The sequence below is a fragment of the Alnus glutinosa genome, chromosome 3 (genome assembly GCF_958979055.1).
Source record: "Alnus glutinosa chromosome 3, dhAlnGlut1.1, whole genome shotgun sequence".
NCBI lineage: Eukaryota > Viridiplantae > Streptophyta > Magnoliopsida > Fagales > Betulaceae > Alnus > Alnus glutinosa.
This window is the reverse complement of record NC_084888.1, coordinates 30,012,063-30,033,993: the sequence shown is the minus strand read 5'-3', so window position 1 is coordinate 30,033,993 and position 21,931 is coordinate 30,012,063. Positions and strand designations below refer to the sequence as shown.

At 39.3% G+C, this 21,931-nt stretch overlaps 1 protein-coding gene across 3 annotated transcripts in view; it reads right to left on the bottom strand.

Annotated features, from left to right (window-relative positions):
- Nucleotides 1–21,931, bottom strand: part of LOC133862931 (BEACH domain-containing protein C2) — a 52,868-nt gene that overhangs the window by 18,594 nt on the left and 12,343 nt on the right. For 2 of the 3 annotated variants that reach the window (XM_062298855.1, XM_062298854.1), the window contains exons 8-23: nucleotides 20,697–20,773; nucleotides 17,093–17,174; nucleotides 16,335–16,667; nucleotides 15,315–15,880; nucleotides 12,816–12,900; nucleotides 12,413–12,607; nucleotides 9,905–10,450; nucleotides 9,683–9,826; nucleotides 9,039–9,515; nucleotides 7,914–8,059; nucleotides 2,744–2,813; nucleotides 2,503–2,586; nucleotides 1,608–1,664; nucleotides 1,400–1,468; nucleotides 1,232–1,318; nucleotides 1,035–1,151 (exon numbers count right to left, since the gene is read on the bottom strand). In XM_062298855.1, coding sequence (XP_062154839.1) covers nucleotides 1,035–1,151; nucleotides 1,232–1,318; nucleotides 1,400–1,468; nucleotides 1,608–1,664; nucleotides 2,503–2,586; nucleotides 2,744–2,813; nucleotides 7,914–8,059; nucleotides 9,039–9,515; nucleotides 9,683–9,826; nucleotides 9,905–10,450; nucleotides 12,413–12,607; nucleotides 12,816–12,900; nucleotides 15,315–15,880; nucleotides 16,335–16,667; nucleotides 17,093–17,174; nucleotides 20,697–20,773 — 3,135 coding nt within the window. The remainder of the gene's footprint in view (nucleotides 1–1,034; nucleotides 1,152–1,231; nucleotides 1,319–1,399; nucleotides 1,469–1,607; nucleotides 1,665–2,502; nucleotides 2,587–2,743; nucleotides 2,814–7,913; nucleotides 8,060–9,038; nucleotides 9,516–9,682; nucleotides 9,827–9,904; nucleotides 10,451–12,412; nucleotides 12,608–12,815; nucleotides 12,901–15,314; nucleotides 15,881–16,334; nucleotides 16,668–17,092; nucleotides 17,175–20,696; nucleotides 20,774–21,931) is intronic. The other variant, XM_062298856.1, reaches the window with a different exon arrangement.

The following is a 21,931-nucleotide window of genomic DNA, read 5'->3' as shown; positions in this document are numbered from 1 at the left end:
GCCAGTTTATGCATCGTCCAACCAAGCTCCATTGGCAAGCTGTAAAGCGAATTCTTCGGTACCTCAAACATACCATCTCTCATGGTTTACTTTTGCACTAGACTTCATTCAATTCTCTACAAGCCTACTCGAATGCTGACTAGGCAGGATGTGATGATTGACGTTCAATCGGTGCTTATTGTGTTTACCTTGGTTCCAACTTAATTTCATGGAGTTCTCGTAAGTAGCCTACTGTCTCAAGGTCTTCAACAGAGGTTGAGTATAAGTCTGTTGCTAACACGGCTGCAGAGTTGCTCTGGATTCGTTCTCTTCTTAAAGAATTTCGTCTTACACTGTCTGGTCCACCGAAGATACGGTGTGACAATATTGGAGCAACTTGTCTGTCAATCCTATTTTTCATGCTCGCGCCAAACATGTTGCTATTGACTTCCAATTTGTTCGAGAGTTGGTTGCATCCAAGGACCTAGAGATTCTATTTGTTCCAAGTGCTAATCAGATTGCAGATGTGCTAACCAAACCACTTGTTTCTAAAAGATTTCATCATCTGTCTTACAAGCTCAACGTCCGCTCACTCCCTTTGAACTTGAGGGAGGATAATAACGCACAACATACTCCTAGATCTATTCAAACTAATAAGAGTTCTAGTGAGTGTGTTAAGGAGAAACTCGGTTGATCACGACTATTAGTGACAACCGGTTCCTAAAGAGAAAGAGTCCTACTAGTATTTACCGGAAGAGTTTTAATTGTATTTGTTTACTTTAGGTTGCTGATCACAGTTTTGTATTTAGATTAGGCTTATCTCTAAGAGATAGTATTAGATTAGGAAGCTAGTACTTTGATGTTATCTTGTATTATGTACAAACTCTATATAAATCAATAGATGCTCACAAGATGAGTAAGCTTGAAAAGCCAAATATTCTGTGTTTCTACAGTCCACAGCTAGCAGTATCCCAACTTGCAGCAATTATAATATATCACTATAATACAAACACCAACTTTTGAAAACAAAAAATAACATAGAAGCGAAAACCTACTGTTCCAGCACTTGAGTAGTGTGAACCATAGTGGAATTTGGGGATGATGGGATCCTCAAAGCTAGAATATCTCTCTTGGAATTTTTTAAGACGGTCAGGATTCAATGCACCGACAGGCTGCAAGAATATGAGGCTTTAAAGACAGCAGAAAAGGTTAAATTCTAGAATGATCAGAAGAAATATTCAGATGATGCAACCTTTGAAAGATCTCTATAAGAAGAAGGATCGGAAAGATCCAAACACTTTGAACAGTAGTCAGAAAGAATCCAAGGAAATACTGGATACTGCAAGAAAAGAAAAGAAACTTAGTAATAGGTGCACAGAATTCCTTCATATAACATGAACAATTATTGATAAAAATCCACCTGAGTAATGTCATTATAACTACGCCCAGCCAGTGTGTTTAGCTGCATTAGATATTCAAAATTGCTGATCTGCAGAAGAGTTTTGATTCTACAAATTATAACTCCCATCTCTTTATGGTGCATATTAAAATTGAGAAGATGGAAGCACTGACGATATACAACTGAAAACAAGATTTATGACAATTTGAAGTTCACTTTGAATTCATACCTCCCACCTCGCCCATCGTTCCGTAAGCTGAGTTCTCTTCAGGAGTTGATCAGGTCTCTAGAACAAATAAATAATCACATTAGTACTCGATCATAAAAGCACAGATGAATGAAAGAAACCTTGTATAAATTATAATCCAACATTAAGGTTACTCAAACAAACACTGATCTGTGCTTTTATGATTAAATGCCCTCAGATTAAAAGCATTAAAGTTACACCAGGTGTAAAACTCCCATTTTACACTCACCACCATCAGATTAAGGACCTGTTTGGTAAGTTGTGAAAAATGGGATGTTTTATTTGAATAGTAGTAATAAATGATTGATGTGATATAGAATTTGAGAATGTTTTATAGAAAAGTGAAAAAGTTTTGTTTTGTAGTGAGTTTTTTTATTTGAATAGTAATAAAAAATTATTGATGTGATGTAAAAAGTGTAAAAAAGTTGGAATGTTTTTTATTTGATTTTTTTGGGAGAAGTGAAATGGAAATTGAAATGGGATGGATCGGTTACCAAACAGCTTCTAAATGTCCTCCACATGCCTGTCAGATACACCAAATTTTACATTGATGGATGCCAATAGACGTCTAATCCATAAACTCATATATCTTATAAAAAATAGTATGACAAAACTTTAGTTTGAGCACTATATGGATGGGAAATTTCCATATCTTGAAATGTTTTGATATTTAGTGAGTTTGACAGGCATGAGAGGATATTCAATTAAACAAAGGGGTTGACCAGATTGGGTCCCAGATGAAGTGATTGCAGGTGTAACAGTAGCATCTGTACACCCGTTGTATTTTCACTAATCGATCTTTACATCACAGGAGCGCACATACAAAACACACAAACAGAATTACCTACACATATTTCAGGAACAACAAGATGCAAACCTGAGTCGCCAAATATATATTGCTCAAATGAGGAGGACGTGCTTGAACAATAGCTCGATATGCATTTCTTCGCCCCTCAACACTCTGAAAGGAAAATAATAAAAGGGGGAGAAACAAGAAAAAAAAAATGTCAACAACAGGTTGATTAGCAGGCATGTTACGAGGATCAAAATGCTTCTATTTACATTTACATAAACACAGAGAAAAGGAAACGAAGATGGCATAGCTCAAACAGACGTACCCCGAAATCAAAGAAGAAATTTGAGCAGTCAACCATAAACAGTTCCAAAGCACTCCTCCTCAGGAGATATCTGTGGGGTAAAAAACCCAGCCAAAAGAGATGAAGAAAACAAAACAAAACAAAACAGAATAGAATCAAATAACAAAACATGAACAGCTGAGAGGCAATGGCTTCATTTTATGTTACACACAACCACACAGAAGATAATACAAGAAATAACAACTTTTCTGGCATAAGTGAGCAAACAATGCAAGAAGGCCATCCTCATTCACAGCAGAAAGATTCCAGGCTGTACTCTTGTGAGCCACTTCGTAGATTCCAAGTGGCTCAATATTTATTGTATTGAATAACTATTAAGATATATCACATCAATACCAGTTGGCCCTCACCATTCTCAATCTAGCCTTGGTGTTTGGTGCTTAAGGGTCATATGTAAATCAGAATTCATAGCGAGTTAGTTTTGACACAAAACCATCCAATCTATCAAAATATTTTTTCCGATAAGTAATTCAAATTCATTAAAATAGCAGAGGAGCACAACCCTAGTATATAAGAAGTATACAAAAGAACCCCTAATGTATAGAAAAAGAAGAGCAGAACTCCAAAAAATTAGAGAAATTAGAAAAGGGCAAACTATTGCACGCTGCTATTGGAATATCCTGACTGGAAAGAACCGAATTGTAAAGCTAAGTTTAAGAAGAGCACAGGAATGAAAAGATGGGGTTTTGGTTAATGAGCAATTTCCAGTTCTGTCCTCATTTTTTGGTGAAAACATAATCTATTTGCAAACACATTTCGAAAACCATTTCCATTTTTGTTAACCGAACACGTTTTTCAGGAAATAAAATAAACGAAACAAAAAATAATTTTCACTAAAAATGAAGATCATTCTATTATAATGACCAAGGGCCAATCCTTCATTTTTCTCTTTTTGTAAACTCAATTCTCGGCCCATGGAATGTTAAGGCCCCGCCACGCATTGCTTTCTTTACATGGATGGAAGCTTTAGGTAGAATCCTCACGGATGATAATCTTAGAAGGTAGAGGGCATCACCCTTGTAAATTGATGTTGCCTATGCAAAAAATGATACCATAAATCACCTCCTTATTCATTGTGAGTACGCTAGTGATCTTTTTTTTTTTTTTTTGATAAGTAATTTAAAATTCAATAAAAAAGCGCAGAGGGGCGCAACCCTAATACACGGGAAGTATACAAGAGAGCCCCTAAACAGGAGGAACAACTAATAAATTAAGAAAGTCTACAAAAGTAGAAACACCTAGGTGTCAAAGATGGGGAGCTATCCATAGATATAGCGTGTTAAGAAGACGCTTCCTTAAAACTACCATTACAGTCTCGACATCTTCAAAAAGCCTCGCATTCCGCTCCCTCCAAATGCTCCACAAAACACAGTGAGGAACTAAACGCCAAACATTTTTTGCTAGGCTATGCCCTCGAAAAGCACCCCAAGTAGTCAACAAACCCATCACCGATTGTGGCATGACCCATTCAACTCCAAATAAAGAAAACACAAAACTCCAAAGCTCACGGGCGGTGTCGCAATGAAGTAACAGATGATCAATAGACTCCCCTTTCTTTTTACACATACAACACCACTCAATAACCACAATATTCCTCTTTCGTAGATTGTCATGAGTCAAAATTTTTCCTAAAGCTGCAGTCCATACAAAGAACGCCACCCTTGTCGGAGCCTTAGCACACCATATCTTCTTCCACGGGAATGATGGACCTTCTTTCCGACTAAGTGCTTCATAATATGACCTTACTTCAAAATAGCTCCTTGAAGAGAGGTTCCAAACTAACTTGTCACCCTCTCCTTGTCGAATCGGAATGGAGTACAACCGCTCGAAGAAAGAGAGCACCATCTCCAACTCCTAGTCCTGTAATTGCCGCGTAAAGAGAACATTCCAATGAATATTGCCATTATGAATAGCCATATTATCTACCACCATAGCCGCTTTGTTCCTCACAAGAATATATAGAACTGGAAAACAAAGCTTCAAAGAAATCTCCCCACACCACCGATCATGCCAGAAACTGATATATGATCCATCCCCTACCACAAACCGAACATAATTACAAAACTTCTCCCACCCTTTCCTAATATATTTCCAAACCCCTACTCCATAGGAACCCGACACCTCAATAGAGCACCTCCCACCCTTTAGGCTCCCAAATTTGGCGTCAATCACCAAACGCCATAGAGCCTCTCTCTCCCTACCATATCTCCACAACCATTTACCTAAAAGAGCTTGGTTAAACAGGGAAAGATTGTGAACTCCCAACCCACCTGAATGCAACGGAGTACAAATCCTGTTCCATTTCACTAAATGAAATTTGGCCTCATCCCCTATGCCACCCCATAGGAAATCCCTCTGAATTTTTTCAAGACGATTAGCCACCCTCAAAGGAATAGGGAACAGCGACAAGAGATACGTGGGGATATTGGACAGCGTGCTCTTAATAAGAGTCAACCGACCGCCCTTTGACAAATACATACGCTTCCAACCAGCCAGTTTCCTTTCCATTTTCTCAATCACCCCTTTCCAAGTAAGAACGGACTTGTAAGAGGCACCCAAAGGCATACCCAAATATGTCATAGGTAGCGATCCAACCCTACAACCCATAAGTTGGGCCAACCCTTCAACATCCTCCACCTCACCAATAGGAACAATTTCTGACTTTCCTAAATTAATCCTTAATCCCGAAACTGCCTCAAAACAAAGGAAAATGCACCTCAGATGTCGAATCTGTTCTTCTTGCGCTCCACAAAAAATCAACGTATCATCAGCAAACAATAAATGATTCACTACTATTGCCTCTGACTCACTATGTCCCACAGTAAAGCCTGTCATCGAACCCTGCTCCATCGCAGCAGCCAACATCCGACTCAAAGCCTCCATAACCACCACAAATAATAAAGGCGACAGAGGATCACCTTGTCGCAACCCGCGAGAACTAGTAAAGAAACCCGTCGGAGTTCCATTGACAAGGATGGAGAATCTCACCGTAGAGATACAAAAACGAATCCAAGCTCTCCATTTCTCCCCAAAGCCACAACGTTGTAATAAGTAGAGTAAGAAGTCTCAATTCACATGATCATAGGCCTTTTCCAGATCCAGCTTACACAACAACCCAGACTCCCCTGAACGGATTTGACTATCCACACATTCATTAGCAATAAGCACTGAATCCAAGATTTGTCGACCACCAATGAACGCATTTTGGGTGTTTGAAATAATCTTACCCAACACTGATTTAAACCTGTTCGCAAGGACTTTGGAAATAATCTTGTAAATTCCCCCAATAAGACTGAAAGGCCGAAAATCACTCACATCCACAGCATCATTCTTCTTTGGAATCAGAGAGACAAAAGTAGCATTAAAACTCTTTTCAAACTTGCCTCGAGAGTGAAAATCTGCAAAAACAGCCATAATGTCATGCTTTAAGATATCCCAACACTTTTGAAAAAAAGCCATAGTGAAACCGTCGGGGCCCGGAGCCTTATCTCCATTGAAATCTCTGATGACCTCCCACACCTCCTTCTCCTCAAACCCTCTCTCTATCCAGCTACTCTCATCTTCATCAATTGAAAGAAAAGAAAGGCCCTCTACCCTTGGCCGCCAAAAAGAATTCTCAACATACAAGTTTTTGTAAAATTGAACTATATGCTCCTGAATTTCCTTTGGGTCTTTGGAGATTTCACCATCTATACTTATAGAATCCACTTGATTAAATTTGCGACGCGAGTTGGCCATCCTGTGAAAAAATTTTGTGTTCTTGTCCCCCTCCTTCAACCACAAAGCTCTGGATTTCTGTCTCCAAATTATTTCCTCACACAGAAGAGTTTTCTCCAGCTCTCTAGACATATCTATCTTGCGAACCTTCTCTTCCTCCTCTAGGCCTCGGCCTTCATCAACTGCATCCAGCTCACAAATGCCCTCCAATAATTCCTTCTTCTTCTTCCCTATATCACCAAACACTTCAGCATTCCATTTCTTCAAGTCCGTCTTCAATGCCTTCAGTTTAAACGCCAAAATGTGACTTGGAGAACCCGAACACTCATAAGACAATTACCACTTATTGATTTGCTCAACAAAGCCCTCATAATTCAGCCACATGTTCTCAAATTTAAAAGACCTTTTTCCTCCTCTTGGTGCCCCACAATCCAAAAACAAAGGGAAGTGATCGGACAGAAGTCTTGGAAGCCTCCTTTGGACTACTTCGGGATAGTGTTCCTCCCACTCCACAGAAATTAAGAATCTATCAATTCTAGACCATGTGTGGTTATTCAACCATGTAAATTGGCCATCTTGAAGAGGTAGATCCACCAAGTTCTGCATGAAGATGAAGTCTGAAAATTCTTCCATAGCAGCTGAGAAACTGGCCATGCCCGACCTCTCACTCGGAAAACGAACAACATTAAAATCTCCCACGCTAGTGATCTTTGACACTTGGTTCTCAACTTATTTGGAGTTTCGTGGCTATGCGACCAGAAACATCCTAGAGTTGCTACATTGTTGGAAGACTCGAGGGCGGGGAAATCCCAAAGAGACTATCTGGAAAGTTATTCCTACATTCTTAATGTGGGGTATTTGGAGAGAAAAGAATCGGTGTCTTTTTGACGACTGCGAGTCCACCGTGCTCCGTTTAAAATCATATTTTTTTAGATTTCTCTTGGATTGGGCTTCAATCTATGCCCCCTAATTTCTCCTCTTCGAATCTTTTAGATCTTGTTAACTTTTTAGACTTTAGACACATTTCGCGTGGTTATATCTCATGTATACTTTTGTGTGCGACAGGTTTGTCTTTTCTATCAATAAATTATTACTCATCAAAAAGCTCCCCAATAACAAACTTTTTTCATAAGCTAAATTTATGGTTATGTTCCCTAAGACTAACATAATATATAATGTGTTACATATGGCTAAAAGTAAATAAATAAGCTAGATTAACCGTGATTTTCGGCAGTCTTTTTGTTTAAGAACCACGGCCAATTTACACACTTAACATCTCATACCTACAGCGAAAAAAATTGGGATATTGAATGACAGTCCTGAAATTAATATCTTCAATTCACTTCAGTGCTGACAAGACCAAATATAAAGTACAATAAAAATAACATATATATATATATAATGATAACTTCACCTTCGGCTATATATTTGATGAAGAGAAGACATCAACCAGCTGTGATCCTTTTCTTGGTCTCTCAATTCAGAACTACCTTCCAACTCGTCTGCTGCAATGTTACTCTCGCTATTATCAACTATAAAATTTATTCTCCTATTTGTTACCTGGAAATGTGACATTGGTGCCTTCGCTTAGTTGAAAATATTAAGAATAATTATAACAAGCCAAATTTCTTGGAACATGTTATAGCACTGATATATTGATACCAGCTTCCCATTCTCATGACTTCAAAAATAAAATAAAAATAAAAAACAAAAACAATCTATTGGAAAGAACAAGAAAAAGGTTTGGCAGTCAGTCATTGTGGAGGAAATTATTAAAATAAAAGAACAAGAACAAAATTTACATGCTCTTCATACCAAAAGAGAGGCAGATCAGGGAGGGATTACAGCTAATGCATTCATTTTTGCACATTGGACAAGCAAGAAATTGGTTCTTATATGCTATTTAAAGATATAAACACTAAATATCTCCTAATCCAATCCAGATTTTGGTCTGTAAGCCAATTTTTCATTTAAAAATAAGATGACTACCATGAACCTTTGAACTCTTTTTTTTTTTTTTTATAGGTAAGAAATGTTTTATCAAAAAGCGTAAGGTACTCCTAAGTACACAGAAAGTATACACAGGAACAACCAAACCAAGCCACAAAAAGAAACCCAAACAAACCCACAAAGACCTAAGCCCTAAATTCAAAACCCACAAGGAGCACTCAAAGCAACAAAAGCAACCAAAAAAAACCCTATGAGCCTTTGAACTCTGTCACTAAAGGACGACATGATAACACCATTGCTAGAAAAAAGTTACCACTCACCACCAATGTTCAAAGCAGTGTCTAACAAGGTTCAGTGTCTATAACACAGCAACAAATAGAAGGGACAACAGCAGCAATACAAAGTTGGCCCTTAGACATGAATGGGGATGTTCCTTAGTTCTAACTTCTTATACACCTCCGATACATTGATATGGAAATCACAAAAAGATTTTGTGTTACCATCAAGATATGAATTTAATTATAGCAAAGCAAATGAGATCACTCTACGTAAATGAAAGAAATGTCAAGCTAAAGCTTGTACAACTTACTTGAAAAGTTCCTCGTATAACCCTCAGAGGCCGGACCATTGATGAAGGAAGCTCAAGAACTATTCTTTCATCATGTTCACTGGGAACATACCCAGGTGCAACTGGTGATGAACTTTGGACCAAATCTTGATCACCAGCAAGTTGATTATCACTTCCCAGGGATGCCTGCAGGGCTTGCTCTGCTGTTCCAGACAGCCTTGGCTGATTATCTGCATTTCCTTCTGTTTCATGGACTCTGACATCCAAATTGTCTATTTCCACTTGCTCATCTTCTTCATTGACTAGCTCCACCGAGATGGCTTCTGCTGCTAGAATAGGAGCATTTGACGAATTTATGACATTCTCTTGATCCTGTTTCGTCTCAATATGATCATCGTAATTGGCAGCAGCACCAAGGTGATCAGATCCTCTATAGTTTCTCCTCAAACAAAGTCTCATCCTTGAAGAACTTTCCATTAAGTCTAGCTTCCAAAAAACCTACAGATCCATAATATTTTCTTTCAGAGAATATGATCCCTATATTTGCAGTCAACAAGTCATAAATGATACAAAAGGTGTAGAGCTATCAAATCATGAGAACCTAACGCAAATGCAGCAATAACTGAAGAATGCAGTTAACAGAAAAAAGTTATCTCACAACATACACGTGCTGGGTTGCATAATTGGTCCCCAAATGGCCCAAAGAGACATTTCATCTCTATCAAGCAATGGATGAGTTTGCGCCATGCACGAATTCCGGTGGATAAATGATGACGAGCTATCACATCAACTTGAGCACGCCTGTCAATCTGGAGAGTAACAAAAAATGATAAATCAGGTAATGCTGCCTAAATAAGTAGTGGAAAAAGGACAAGCACTGCTCAAACCTCTGATCGTTGCATATTCCTTGCCAGAGCAAAGCTCGCAACAAGGACAGCAATGTATTTGTAGGAAAGAGCATTAAAATCTTTCCCATAAACCGATCTTGTATCAACTGGTTGCAAACATTCCATCCAGGCAACTCCCATGGCTTCAGATACATTCCATCTCTTCACACGTTCCACGTCACTACCACTCCTCCGTTGTGCAGAAGTGGCCATTGCCACAGCACTGAGTCCCCTTCCAGAACCAATCTTTGCATTGCGTTCAAGATCACGGGCAGCTGCCAAGGCAGCAGCTTTTGCAGCAGCTTTGTCCTTGGGAAGTGCTGGCTCTTTGTTATGCACCTCCAAAGGTTTTTGAAAGCTCGAAAATGTATGAAGCCTAGCTGCTTTCCTCTCGAGCAATGAGGAGTCACGCCTAAGCTGTGCAGTTGTTGCAGGAACTAGGGATTCACCACCAGAAGCACCAGCAGCAATCATTGCCAATGCCATTGCAGCAGGTGGAGATGCAAAAGCAGCAGCCCAAGCTGGAGATATCATGGCAAGAGCAGCCTGAAAGAAATAAAAATTATACATCTTTAAAAAAAAGATTCTGATAGGCAAACACAACACTCAATCAGAACTGAAACTGACTCAATCAAAACTGAAACTGTAATGTCATCCTCCACCCCTTGTTTACAGGGGGAGGACACGCCATTTGATCCAAAGACCATTGCTAATAAATATACCTCAAAAAAGGCAGCAATATAAAAGGCATATAAAGAGATAAGAAAGGGCACATGAGGAGACTCTTCTAATCGTTTAATAGAAAGAAGGAATGACAAAAGGGACATGAACATTGGCCCTCCATTTTAATTTCCAGCATTCCAAACTGTGAGCGCATGAAATCTATATAAAAAAAAATGGTCTAGCTCCGGAAACTAAAAGTAGAGTGCTTATAATGCTATCCCCAAACAGATTAGAGAATCTGCCAAAATAAATTATGGAATACTTGGCCAGAGGAAATATGAATCACTGAAAAAAAAATATAAATAAATAAAAACAAAACAAAACAAAACAAAACAAAAAAAAAACAAATGCAAATGCTGAGAGTAACACAGAATCAAAGAACTAACATAAAATGTTGAAAAGTTTGGCACCATTGGTAAGGACGAGTATTTTATTTTCGGATAAAGTCCCTTACTAAGGAATAGTCTAGAGACCGCAGACAGATAGTACATACATAGTGTTTATATAAATTGTTATACCATCCCACTTCCCACATGTAACGTCTCACATCGCCTGGGTTTGGGAATGGAGATGTGCTTATATGTATATTCGCACCCTTCTTGACACAACACGTTTTAAAGCCGTAATGATCATAAACCTATCAGAACTCCACTGTTAAGCGCGCTTCTGCGAGATTAGTACCAGGATGAGTGACCTCTTGGAAAGTCTAATTCGGGGGAGCCAAAAGTCGACAATATTGTGTCTTTAGGGTGGGTCGTTACAAATGGCATCAGAGTCATTGCCTAGCCTGAGATGAAGGGGGAGCATGCACAAGCCCAAACCCATGAGGGTAGCCAGTGGGCACTCGCCGGGACACCAAGAATGGGGTGATTCCATGAGAATTGTCAGCAGAGACATTGGGTCCTAAGAGGGGGCGATTGTGACGTCCCACATTGCCTAAGTATGGAAATGGGGATGTGCTTATATGTATATTCGCACCTTTCTCAATACAACACGTTTTAAAGTCAGGATGGCCATAACCCAATTAGAACTCAGCAGTTAAGCGTTCTTCTGCGAGAGTAGTACCACGATGGGTAACCTCCTAGGAAATCTAATTTGGAAGAGCCAAAAGCGAACAATATTGTGTCATTGTGGTGGATCGTTACACCACGCTAGTGAAGAATACAAGACATTGGATACTGTGTAAAACCAACGAGTAAAATAGGTTAAGAAACGGCTCCAACTTGGACTGATTGACATGTTTTTCTTAAATCTTGACTTGGATCTTGCACCTCTTTAGATCAATGGCATTGCAGTCCATCATACCTGAGTACTGAATGATAACGCCATTAAATACAGCATTTTAACAATGAAAGCCAAAATGTTGTGATTTCGGGCCTCTTTGGAAAATGGGTTTAATGAACTTAGTTGTTAGTCTTGGGCTGATTTCAAAATAATGAACAGGGGGATAACGATCAAGAGCCCAACCTGAATACTGAGCATAATGCTAACTTACTAACATTAATATACATGAACCAGGACCTTTCAGAAAAGATGATTCTTCAATTTGTGTCCCAATAAAATGGAATCTTGGAAAATGAGCAAAACAAGTCAATATTCATCAATGGACAGCATTTTTCAAAGAATAAATGTTGAAATAAGAAAAAGAGTGTCAGGCAACCATTCAGTCTTTTAAGGCCAGAAACATATTATAGTCAGCAGGAGGAAATATTGAACTAAAACTTTAGCGGCCATGAATCCAGAACAACTTAAAACAAAATAAAAGGATAGACAGTCTTGGATAACCTCTATTGGTAGGGCATCAGCAGCCAATGCACGGTCATCAACAATAAGAGGATTCAAACCATCAGCAGTAGCAAGTTCATGAATACCAGCCAAAAGTGGCCGCCACCTCCTCAGAACAGCGACAAATGGTGGTAAAATGGACTCAAGGTACTGCCGGCGAAGAGGCTTTTTGTCCCTGCCAACAGCATGCCATATCTGCAACATACGTTTATGGTAAGGTAACTACAAGAATGATTATCAATAATCAAGACAGTAATAGCTCCCATGTCTCTTGATTAAGTAAGTGGAAGTAAAGCAATAAACTTTCCATTATGATCTTACCATAAAACAACATAACAGCTAAGAGCTGAGGAAACATGAAACAGCTGTATACCATTGCAAATTGATTTCATAGAGAACTAACCTCAGAATAAAGAACACAAGATGCTACCAAAACTCTCTGTCTCTTGGAATCGGAAATTGGCATGTTTAGGACAGGTGAAAGCACACTGTACATCCATGACATAAATTAGTTTACTGCTCTATATTGAAGAAAACTTGGAATAGCAGGATATCAAAGATACTATGCTGAAGATACCATAAATACAGAATTCACGTAAAGCCAAATATAGAAGAGCCTTTATTTGCCATATGATTACAACTACACATTTTAAATACGTTTGTATCAAAATTTGCTTTTGATAAATAATCGAAATATCATTAAAAGCGTAAGGCACTCTCAGGTACATAGGAAATATACAAGAGAAGCCAACTAGTTAGTAAGAGCAAAAAGAACAAGAGAATCGTGATAACTAATCACCAAAGGAGAAACAAAAGCAATTCTCCAAAGATACAATATGTTTAAAAATAAAAGACATTAATCTCCTCCAAAGTCCTCTCACGGTCCTCAAAACTTCTATTATTCATTTCCCTCCATAGACACTACAAAAAACACGAAGACACCATATCCCACATAACACTCTAAGTGTTGCCAACAGACCATCAACAAGCATACAAATTGATTACTCGTCTAGGCATAACCCAAGATAGAATGTCGGTTGGCTACTTAGAAAAGGTTGTCTTTGTCTAAGTGTGGCAGGATTACCCTTATCAAGAGCACTCTATCCAACTTACCTACATACTTCATGTCCCTATTTCCTCTCTCTGCGAGTGTTGCAAACCGTATTGAGAAGCTCCAATGTGATTTATTATGGGAGGGCTAGGTGAAGAGTTCAAATATCACCTGATAAGATGGTACAAGGTTTGTACACCGATTTCTGAGGGAGGGTTGGGGATTAGAAACTTGCTAAGGTTCAATCATACTCTCTTAGGTAAATAAATGGCTTTGGCACTATGGTCTTGAGAGAGAGGCTTGGTAGAGGGTGGTGGTGGACTCTAAATATGGAAGTGCATAGGGAGGGTGGTGTCCTAGGGAGTCAATCAAGGTGTATGTGGTGGGTTTATGGAAGAATATTAGAAGGGGTTGGAAGAAGTTTGGTAGTCATATTAGATTTGAGGTAAGAGATGGTTCCAAGGTTAGATTCTGGCATGATCTTTTTTTTGATAAGTAATTTAAAATTCAATAAAAAAGCGCAGAGGGGCGCAACCCTAATACACGGGAAGTATACAAGAGAGCCCCTAAACAGGAGGAACAACTAATAAATTAAGAAAGTCTACAAAAGTAGAAACACCTAGGTGGCAAAGATGGGGAGCTATCCATAGATATAACGTGTTAAGAAGACGCTTCCTTAAAACCACCATTACCGTCTCGACATCTTCAAAAAGCCTCGCATTCCGCTCCCTCCAAATGCTCCACAAAACACAGTGAGGAACTAAACGCCAAACATTTTTTGCTAGGCCATGCCCTCGAAAAGCACCCCAAGTAGTCAACAAACCCATCACCGATTGTGGCATGACCCATTCAACTCCAAACAAAGAAAACACAAAACTCCAAAGCTCACGGGCGGTGTCGCAATGAAGTAACAGATGATCAATAGACTCCCCCTTCTTTTTACACATACAACACCACTCAATAACTACAATATTCCTCTTTCGTAGATTGTCATGAGTCAAAATTTTTCCTAAAGCTGCAGTCCATACAAAGAACGCCACCCTTGTCGGAGCCTTAGCACACCATATCTTCTTCCACGGGAATGATGGACCTTCTTTCCGACTAAGTGCTTCATAATATGACCTTACTTCAAAATAGCTCCTTGAAGAGAGGTTCCAAACTAACTTGTCACCCTCTCCTTGTCGAATCGGAGTGGAGTACAACCGCTCGAAGAAAGAGAGCACCATCTCCAACTCCCAGTCCTGTAATTGCCGCGTAAAGAGAACATTCCAATGAATATTGCCATTATGAACAGCCATATTATCTACCACCATAGCCGCTTTGTTCCTCACAAGACTATACAGAACTGGAAAACAAAGCTTCAAAGAAATCTCCCCATCTTTGGTGTGGGAATACAACCCTTAAGGAAGTCTTCCCAGTTTTATTTGGTATTGCTCACATAAAGGATGCTTTTGTTGCGACTATCATGGATTTTTCTGGATATATCATTCATTGGAACGTGAACTTTACTAGAGCGGTTCATGATTGGGAAGTGGAAGCCTTTGCCTCGTTCTTCAGGGCGTTGTATTTAGCGAGAGTGAGACAGGAAAGGGAGGACAAATTGTGGTGGCTCCATTCCAAAAAGGGGTTGTTTGGTGTTAACCCTTCTTTAGTGTCATGGGTTGTCATGATGATATCTGTTTCCCTTGGAAAAATGCTTGGCGTACTAAGGTTCCATTTTAAAATTGAGAAGGATTTCTTAAAATTTTGCCAAACCAACCCTTTGTTTGCAAGCGTTTCTTGTCTAAAAGAAAAATCAAGAAGAACTACTTAAGATCCAAAGGAACTAGGAAATAGCTTTGGTTAATTTACCTCCACAACAAAGCTGAGCGCGGTTTCCTTCCTTCTGGCATGCCTTCCTCAATGGTTACATTCCTTATAAGCATAGTGTCTTCACCATCATCTTCTTCCCTCATGGAAAGAAGCACCATCCGAAGCATGCACAGGAATGGTTGGTCACTGTCCAATAACTGGTACAGTGCTGCCATTCCTCCCATGCCAGTACCTGATCCCCCACCAATACCAAGACCACCACCAAGTCCAGACTCATCTAATAATAAAGCTTGGAGCATTGCAACAGACTTCTTTACCAGAGGAAGTTCAATCCAGTTTCCATTTGCATCTTTTTCCAAAGCAGACTTCCAAGATTCCCAGCCACTGCCCCCACCACCGAAGACCGCTGTTTTGGCAGGAAGGCCAACACCATACCATAATCGGCTCCTATATTTCCAACCCTCAGCTATATCCATAGCACAACTCCCATATGACACAAAAGCACAGGCAACAGATTCATAGGGCTCAGCCGCTGCTGCTGCAGTAAGGTGTTCCATCGCTACTGCAGGAATTTGCCCATTTCCACCGGCCATCGATGCAAGGACCTGATTGATATATTAAAATGAGTAAGACCTATGAATAAAAAAATTACCATCATGATATATACAAGAACATGACAGCATGAGAAGAAAATAGGCAATAAAAATCGAACTGAAATAAAATAGCCTACTCACTCAAGAAAAGCAAAGTGAACCCAGACAACAAATGATGACATTCAGAAGCTAAGCATAAAGAAGAAAAATGTTTCTGCTCCTAAGAGCCAGGCACCCAGGTTGACATGTCAATAACACATTGATATATAAAAAATAACACATACATAAATGGAATATAAAAGAATCATGAAAGAGTTCTATGGATTGCTTACTATGTGAAACACATTACTAACCTGTAAGGATCGTCCATAAAAAATTAAAAATTAAAAAAATTAAAAAAAAATCCCGTTGTGTGCACGCATGGTTGTATATGTGAGATATGGTGTAAGATGAAGTGTATACATACATCAAGAGGGAGTCCCCCAGTATCACTCGATGATGATCTGCGATCACCCAGAGCTTCTAATGATTCTCTGCCAGTTGTAGTTGATGAATTTGAGCGGTTATTCAAAGGAGACACAAAAGAGAGGGGAGATGCAGAACCATCTGTAGTATGTGAAGCACAGGAGAGTTTGCTCTGTAACCGTAAATGATCCTCAACAAGCATTAGTATAACAATTGCATTCTCAACCAGAGCCACTGAAAGCTGAGCAGCATTCTCTGCTTCTGCTCTAGCATCTTTTGGTGATAACCCCTCAGCCGCAACACCAGCAGCAGCTGCAGCAATAACTTGAGTCTGCTGCAAAAGAAAGGCTGGATGTAGACATTATTGCAGATTTCCGCTTCTATTAAACTAGAAACTATAAAAATCAGAATAGCTTTTATTATTCCTACGTTTAAGAACTTTAAGAGAGATAACTAGCTACTCAAATGTAGCTCCAATACGTGATGGAAAAAAAAAAAAAAAAAAAAAAAAAAAAAAAAAAAAAAAAAAAAGAGAAAGAAAGAAAGAAGAAGAAGAAGAAAAAGAAAAAAGAAAAGGGGAAGAAGAGAAGGACATTTGATTATAGCCATGTTCTAAAAGTGTTCAATAGTTAGCTTGATAAAAGAAAAAAGGAATTTATATCAGACAATCTTCCAAAAGACTAATAAAATGCCAAAAATACCTGACATAATGTCTCTAACAAACAAGGGAAACTTAAAACATTTACATACAAAAATTACCTGAACCTGCAGTTCTCTTGCAGCAAAGTCCAGCAAGCCACCCAACAGCCTTCTTTTGAATATAGGCAATGATTCTTCGCGTCTTCAAAAGTTGAGGAAGATAAACCAAATAAGGCAATTATAAATGGCAAGAGTTTCAAGATGAAAGAAAAAATAGTTATTGTTGCTGATATTATTCAAATCAGAATACATATGCATACATATTAGCTTTTGTGCAATTCATTTCCATGTTCTACAAAAGTCTCTCCAGACAACTAGAAAAGGATAACATTTTGCACAAACCACAAGACAAATTTAAGTCAGACAAACCTAATCAAAGGCAATATCTGAACAATAAAGACACATTTCAATAGAGACTTTAACTGACAATGAGAAGGCATAGAATTATCTAAATATTCCGCCAATCATAAATTCCAAATATTATCAAGAATGACAAATCTAAGAGCCCTTATCCTCCTATTTTTCTACTAAATCAGTTCTGCAATGCCATTTTAGCCATATTGATGTGTCTCAAACTAGCACCCAAGTAAGACACCAATTAACATGTTTGTATTTTTTTTTTCTTTTCTTAACAAATAATAGGTAATGAGCCATGTGAGTATAAGCGAGTGATTTCAACACATCCCTTTGGTAAGTTTACATCCAGCAGGGGACTTTGACAAGGCAATCCCCTCTCTCCCTTACTTTTCATACTTGGAGCCGAAATTCTATCCCCACTCTTCCTCTGGAAAGAACGCCAGAAAATCTCAAAGGAATCAAAATATCATGTAACTCACCTGCCATATTCCCATCTTCTCTTTTCTGAAAACCTTATCATCTTTGGCCGCACCAACTCTAGCGAGGCTACCTCCATTAAAACCTTTCTTGAACACTATGCCCAGTGCTCCGGCCAAAAAATCAATGTCCACAAATCCTCCATCTTCTTCAGCAAAAACACCAAACCGTAGATGATCCATCAGGTACAGGATATCCTCCATCTCAATCGGCTCTCACCTAAAGCTAAACACCTTGGCCTACCTGTTTTCATCTCTCGATCCAAGAAACAAGCTTTTGAAGATCTTCTCGCGTCAGTTCAGCAACGCATCGAGGGCTGGAAAGCCAAGTTGCTCTCCCATGCTAGCCGCTCCACTTTCATCAAGTCTGTCGCAGCCACTCTCCCTTCCTATACCATAACTGTCTACAAGTCCTTGGACGTCCTATTCAAAAACGTTTGGTGGGGTTTCAAGGCGAAGAAATCACAAAAACCTCACCCTTAAATCTTGGCAGTCCATCTGTCAACCAACCACTCAAGGCGGCCTTCGGCCTGCATCTCATGTGGTACAATAATAGAGCCCTTATCTCCAAGCTTGCTTGGCAGGTTCAATCTAATGCAGATTTCCTTTGGGTGCGCCTTCTCAAATCTAAATATTTCAGATTCACAACCTTCCTTCAAGCTCAAGCCTCCCCCACTACCGTTATGATCTGGAAAGGCATCCTCAAATCCAGATATCATCCGGCAAGGTATGTGCTACCAAGTCTAAGAAGGATCCTATATCCTTGCTTCGTCTGACCCGTCGATTCCCGGATCCCTCTCATTCCTTCCCTCTCCCAGGAACCCCAATGATAGCCCTGATCCCCTCCTAAAAGTGGGGGACCTCATTCTCACCAATTCCCGGAGATCTGCGCTACTTCGCCACTTCTCGGACAACTCTGTTGCCAACATCTTAGCCATCCACCTTCCTCAATCTCCCACTCAGGACAAACTGATTTGGACCCCAAGCAAAACTAGGACCTTCTCCACTATTTCAGCCTACAATTGCTCCAATCCCCTTTCTACAAAGGATTGGAAAACTTTACAGCGGTTGAAGATCCATTAACGTTTAAAACTCTTCATGGGGAAGTTGATCTGGAATATCATCCCTACACGTAGCATTCTCTCCCACCTCCTTCCCAGTGTCCATGAATCCTCCTGCCCTGTTTGTAATTCTGCACCTAGAAGCTACAAAAATCTCTTTCTTCAATGCCACTTTTCTCGTGTCCTTTGGAGACACTCCCCCAGGCCTCTAGACACTCTCCAACTCTGGGAATTGACCAATGTTGACTGAATCAAGATTATCATTTGACCCTCCCACTTTCTCAACCTTCATGGTGAGTCTCTCCATCACTTCCAACTCTAACCTCAAACGCCCTTGACATTACTCAGTACACTTGAAACAAGGTTGTCCATGATAACTCCACCCAGATGCACTTCAGCTTGTACATAATGTAACCACAATTAGCAAGGAGCATCTTAGATCCTGGACTTCCTCCCTAACCCACCTATCCCGCCCTACCCCCCCCCCCCCCCCCCCCCCCTCTCCCTTAGGTGTCATTAAGCTGAATTTTGATGTTAGAATTAGAGATAATTTCTCTATTTGTGCTGTTGTAGGTTCAAATTCCAAGGGATCCATTATTTTTGCTAGAACTTCAATTTTGCAATCCCCCCCCTCCCAAATCTTGTGATCCGACGTTGGGAGAAGCCTCAGTAGCCCTGCTAACTGTGTCCACAGACCATCACTTCCAGATCAACAGTTAATTTGGAAGGCGACTCCCTTGCAGTGATCGTCGCTCCTTAGCATCGTGACCTGATATCAAATTAGTAGTTCACTCCACTGATCTCAGACATCCTCAGAGTGCTTACCTCTTTCCAGACCTGGTCAATCTCCAAGGTTCATAGGAGCAAGAATACTCGCACTCATAACCTTACTTGACTCAATGGGCCGCTTCCTCAAGATTCTCTGGTAGCATTCCCAATTGTATTTTCCCCCTTCTCGATCTTCCCTTGATAGCGGCAAGGATCAGCCTTTGTAATGTATTGTATGGGAATTATAAAAAATAAATAAATATTACATGTTTCCTTGTCTATCCCTTTTTTAATAAATGTATTAAACACTAAGCTGAACAATGGGCGCAATCCTCCCCCAACTCAAAACTCTCCTCTTCCATAGGTCCCCCGCCCCCCCCCCCCCCCCCCCCCCGCGAAAAAAAAAAATAGAATCCCCACTCAAGTCATAGTTATGATACGAATAACAAACTATTTAGAAGAAGGGAGAGGTAATGCTAGGCACAAAGGCTCACGGTCCTTTATCTATCTCCTATTTTTAAACAGTGCAACACATAATCCACTCAAGTTCAAAAATTTTATCGGTTGACTGCAGTTATTACAGCATGATTAAAGAGAATTTGGACATGTCAATGGAAAAATTATCCCACATAATTTTTTTTTGATAAATTGTCCCACATAAAGAGCACAACCTCTGTGTGTGTTTTTGCGTATACGAAATATTAATTTTTCTATAATTATTGAATAAATGATATTAAAAGAAAAACTAGATCGTGTTCACAACAAATAGGGATGGCAATATAGCAGGTCAGACAAATCAAACCCTACTTAAGGGAAAAAATTTCACAGCGAACCTATCAAAAACCTGATTGGTACGAAGAAACAATATCGTAGTAAAACTAAGGTAAAGAAAATCATTTATTTTCAAAAAAAAACAGGGGACAATTTGCGGAACAGTCCAAAGATATATAATTTTTTTGATGAATAGACAGGAATAATAAGTCCAAAGATATATAATAGTACCTGATCCGCTGGTCTCCTGTGCTAGATCCACCCACAATAGAAAGCCATTCTGCACAATGAATTGTAGCTTCAATATCCTGTAAAAAAAAGGAAGTAATAACCAAACTATATAAATGAAACTGACATGTTTAGAGATTAAGGAAGCAAATCTAATCAAGATCAGACTATCGATGTCCAACATAAGTACGGGAAAAATAGACACAACTTCCAGCATTCATTTGTAAGTACAACATGCATATGTATATCCAATCACAGACACTTTGTATCAACCAGTTAAGATTTAACAGGTAGGATCACCACTATTTCAAGATTCTGAATGCCAGTTGTTAAACCTAGGCAAAACAGTCCATAAGCCAAACAACTAGCTCACCCTCAACAAGGTAAGGCCATTGACCTTAATTGGAGAACTCAGCCTCCACATCAAAAATATCTTAACTTCCATTATTTTTAAAACTTATGATTTTTTCTTCTACTTTCATTTCATTATTATAGATTCTATTTTCACATTAATTTACTTTTAAATAAACTAGCAAGTTGATTCAGCAAGATTGGTCATGTGTTTCAAAAGCCAGCTTTCCAAAGGAACCAAATTCCCCAGCTTTAACATGATCGAAGATATGATACCAAAGCCCTACAAGGCAAACAAACTTTATTCTTCCCAGCTTCATCAACTAATCAAAACAGAAAAACTGTACCGTGATACTTGGGATTGCATGAGTTAGTGCCTGTGAGTGCAAAGAATTTCATTCTACAGGACTAGTTAGAAACAGACTAATACAAGACATCCTTCAACAGAAACTGATTATAACGAAACAACAAAAACCAAACAAGCAAGTGGTCCTGCATTCATGCACATACCAGGAACACACATGCACTTATCAAAATAATGCATATACTAGACACTAAAACACTTTTCTTTTTTCCTGCGAAGGCATGCCAACCAATGAAAAGTTTATGGGAGAGAAAAGATCCCCACAATTACTGCAGGACTGTGCAAGATGTAGAAACTGTCCACACGTATGCATATTGTGTAGGTCCCCCAGAATCAACAATCCAGATATATGCAGTCCCAACAATTATTTGAAAGGGCATATCATACAATTCATCGACCTCTATGCGTCACATTAATTTGAACCACAACTTTCAGTGAAATTTGAGACTTTTGTTGACTTGCACATTCCATGATCTTTAGCATTTCAAAGTATTGGCTCTTGATACAAACTTCCAATATTTCA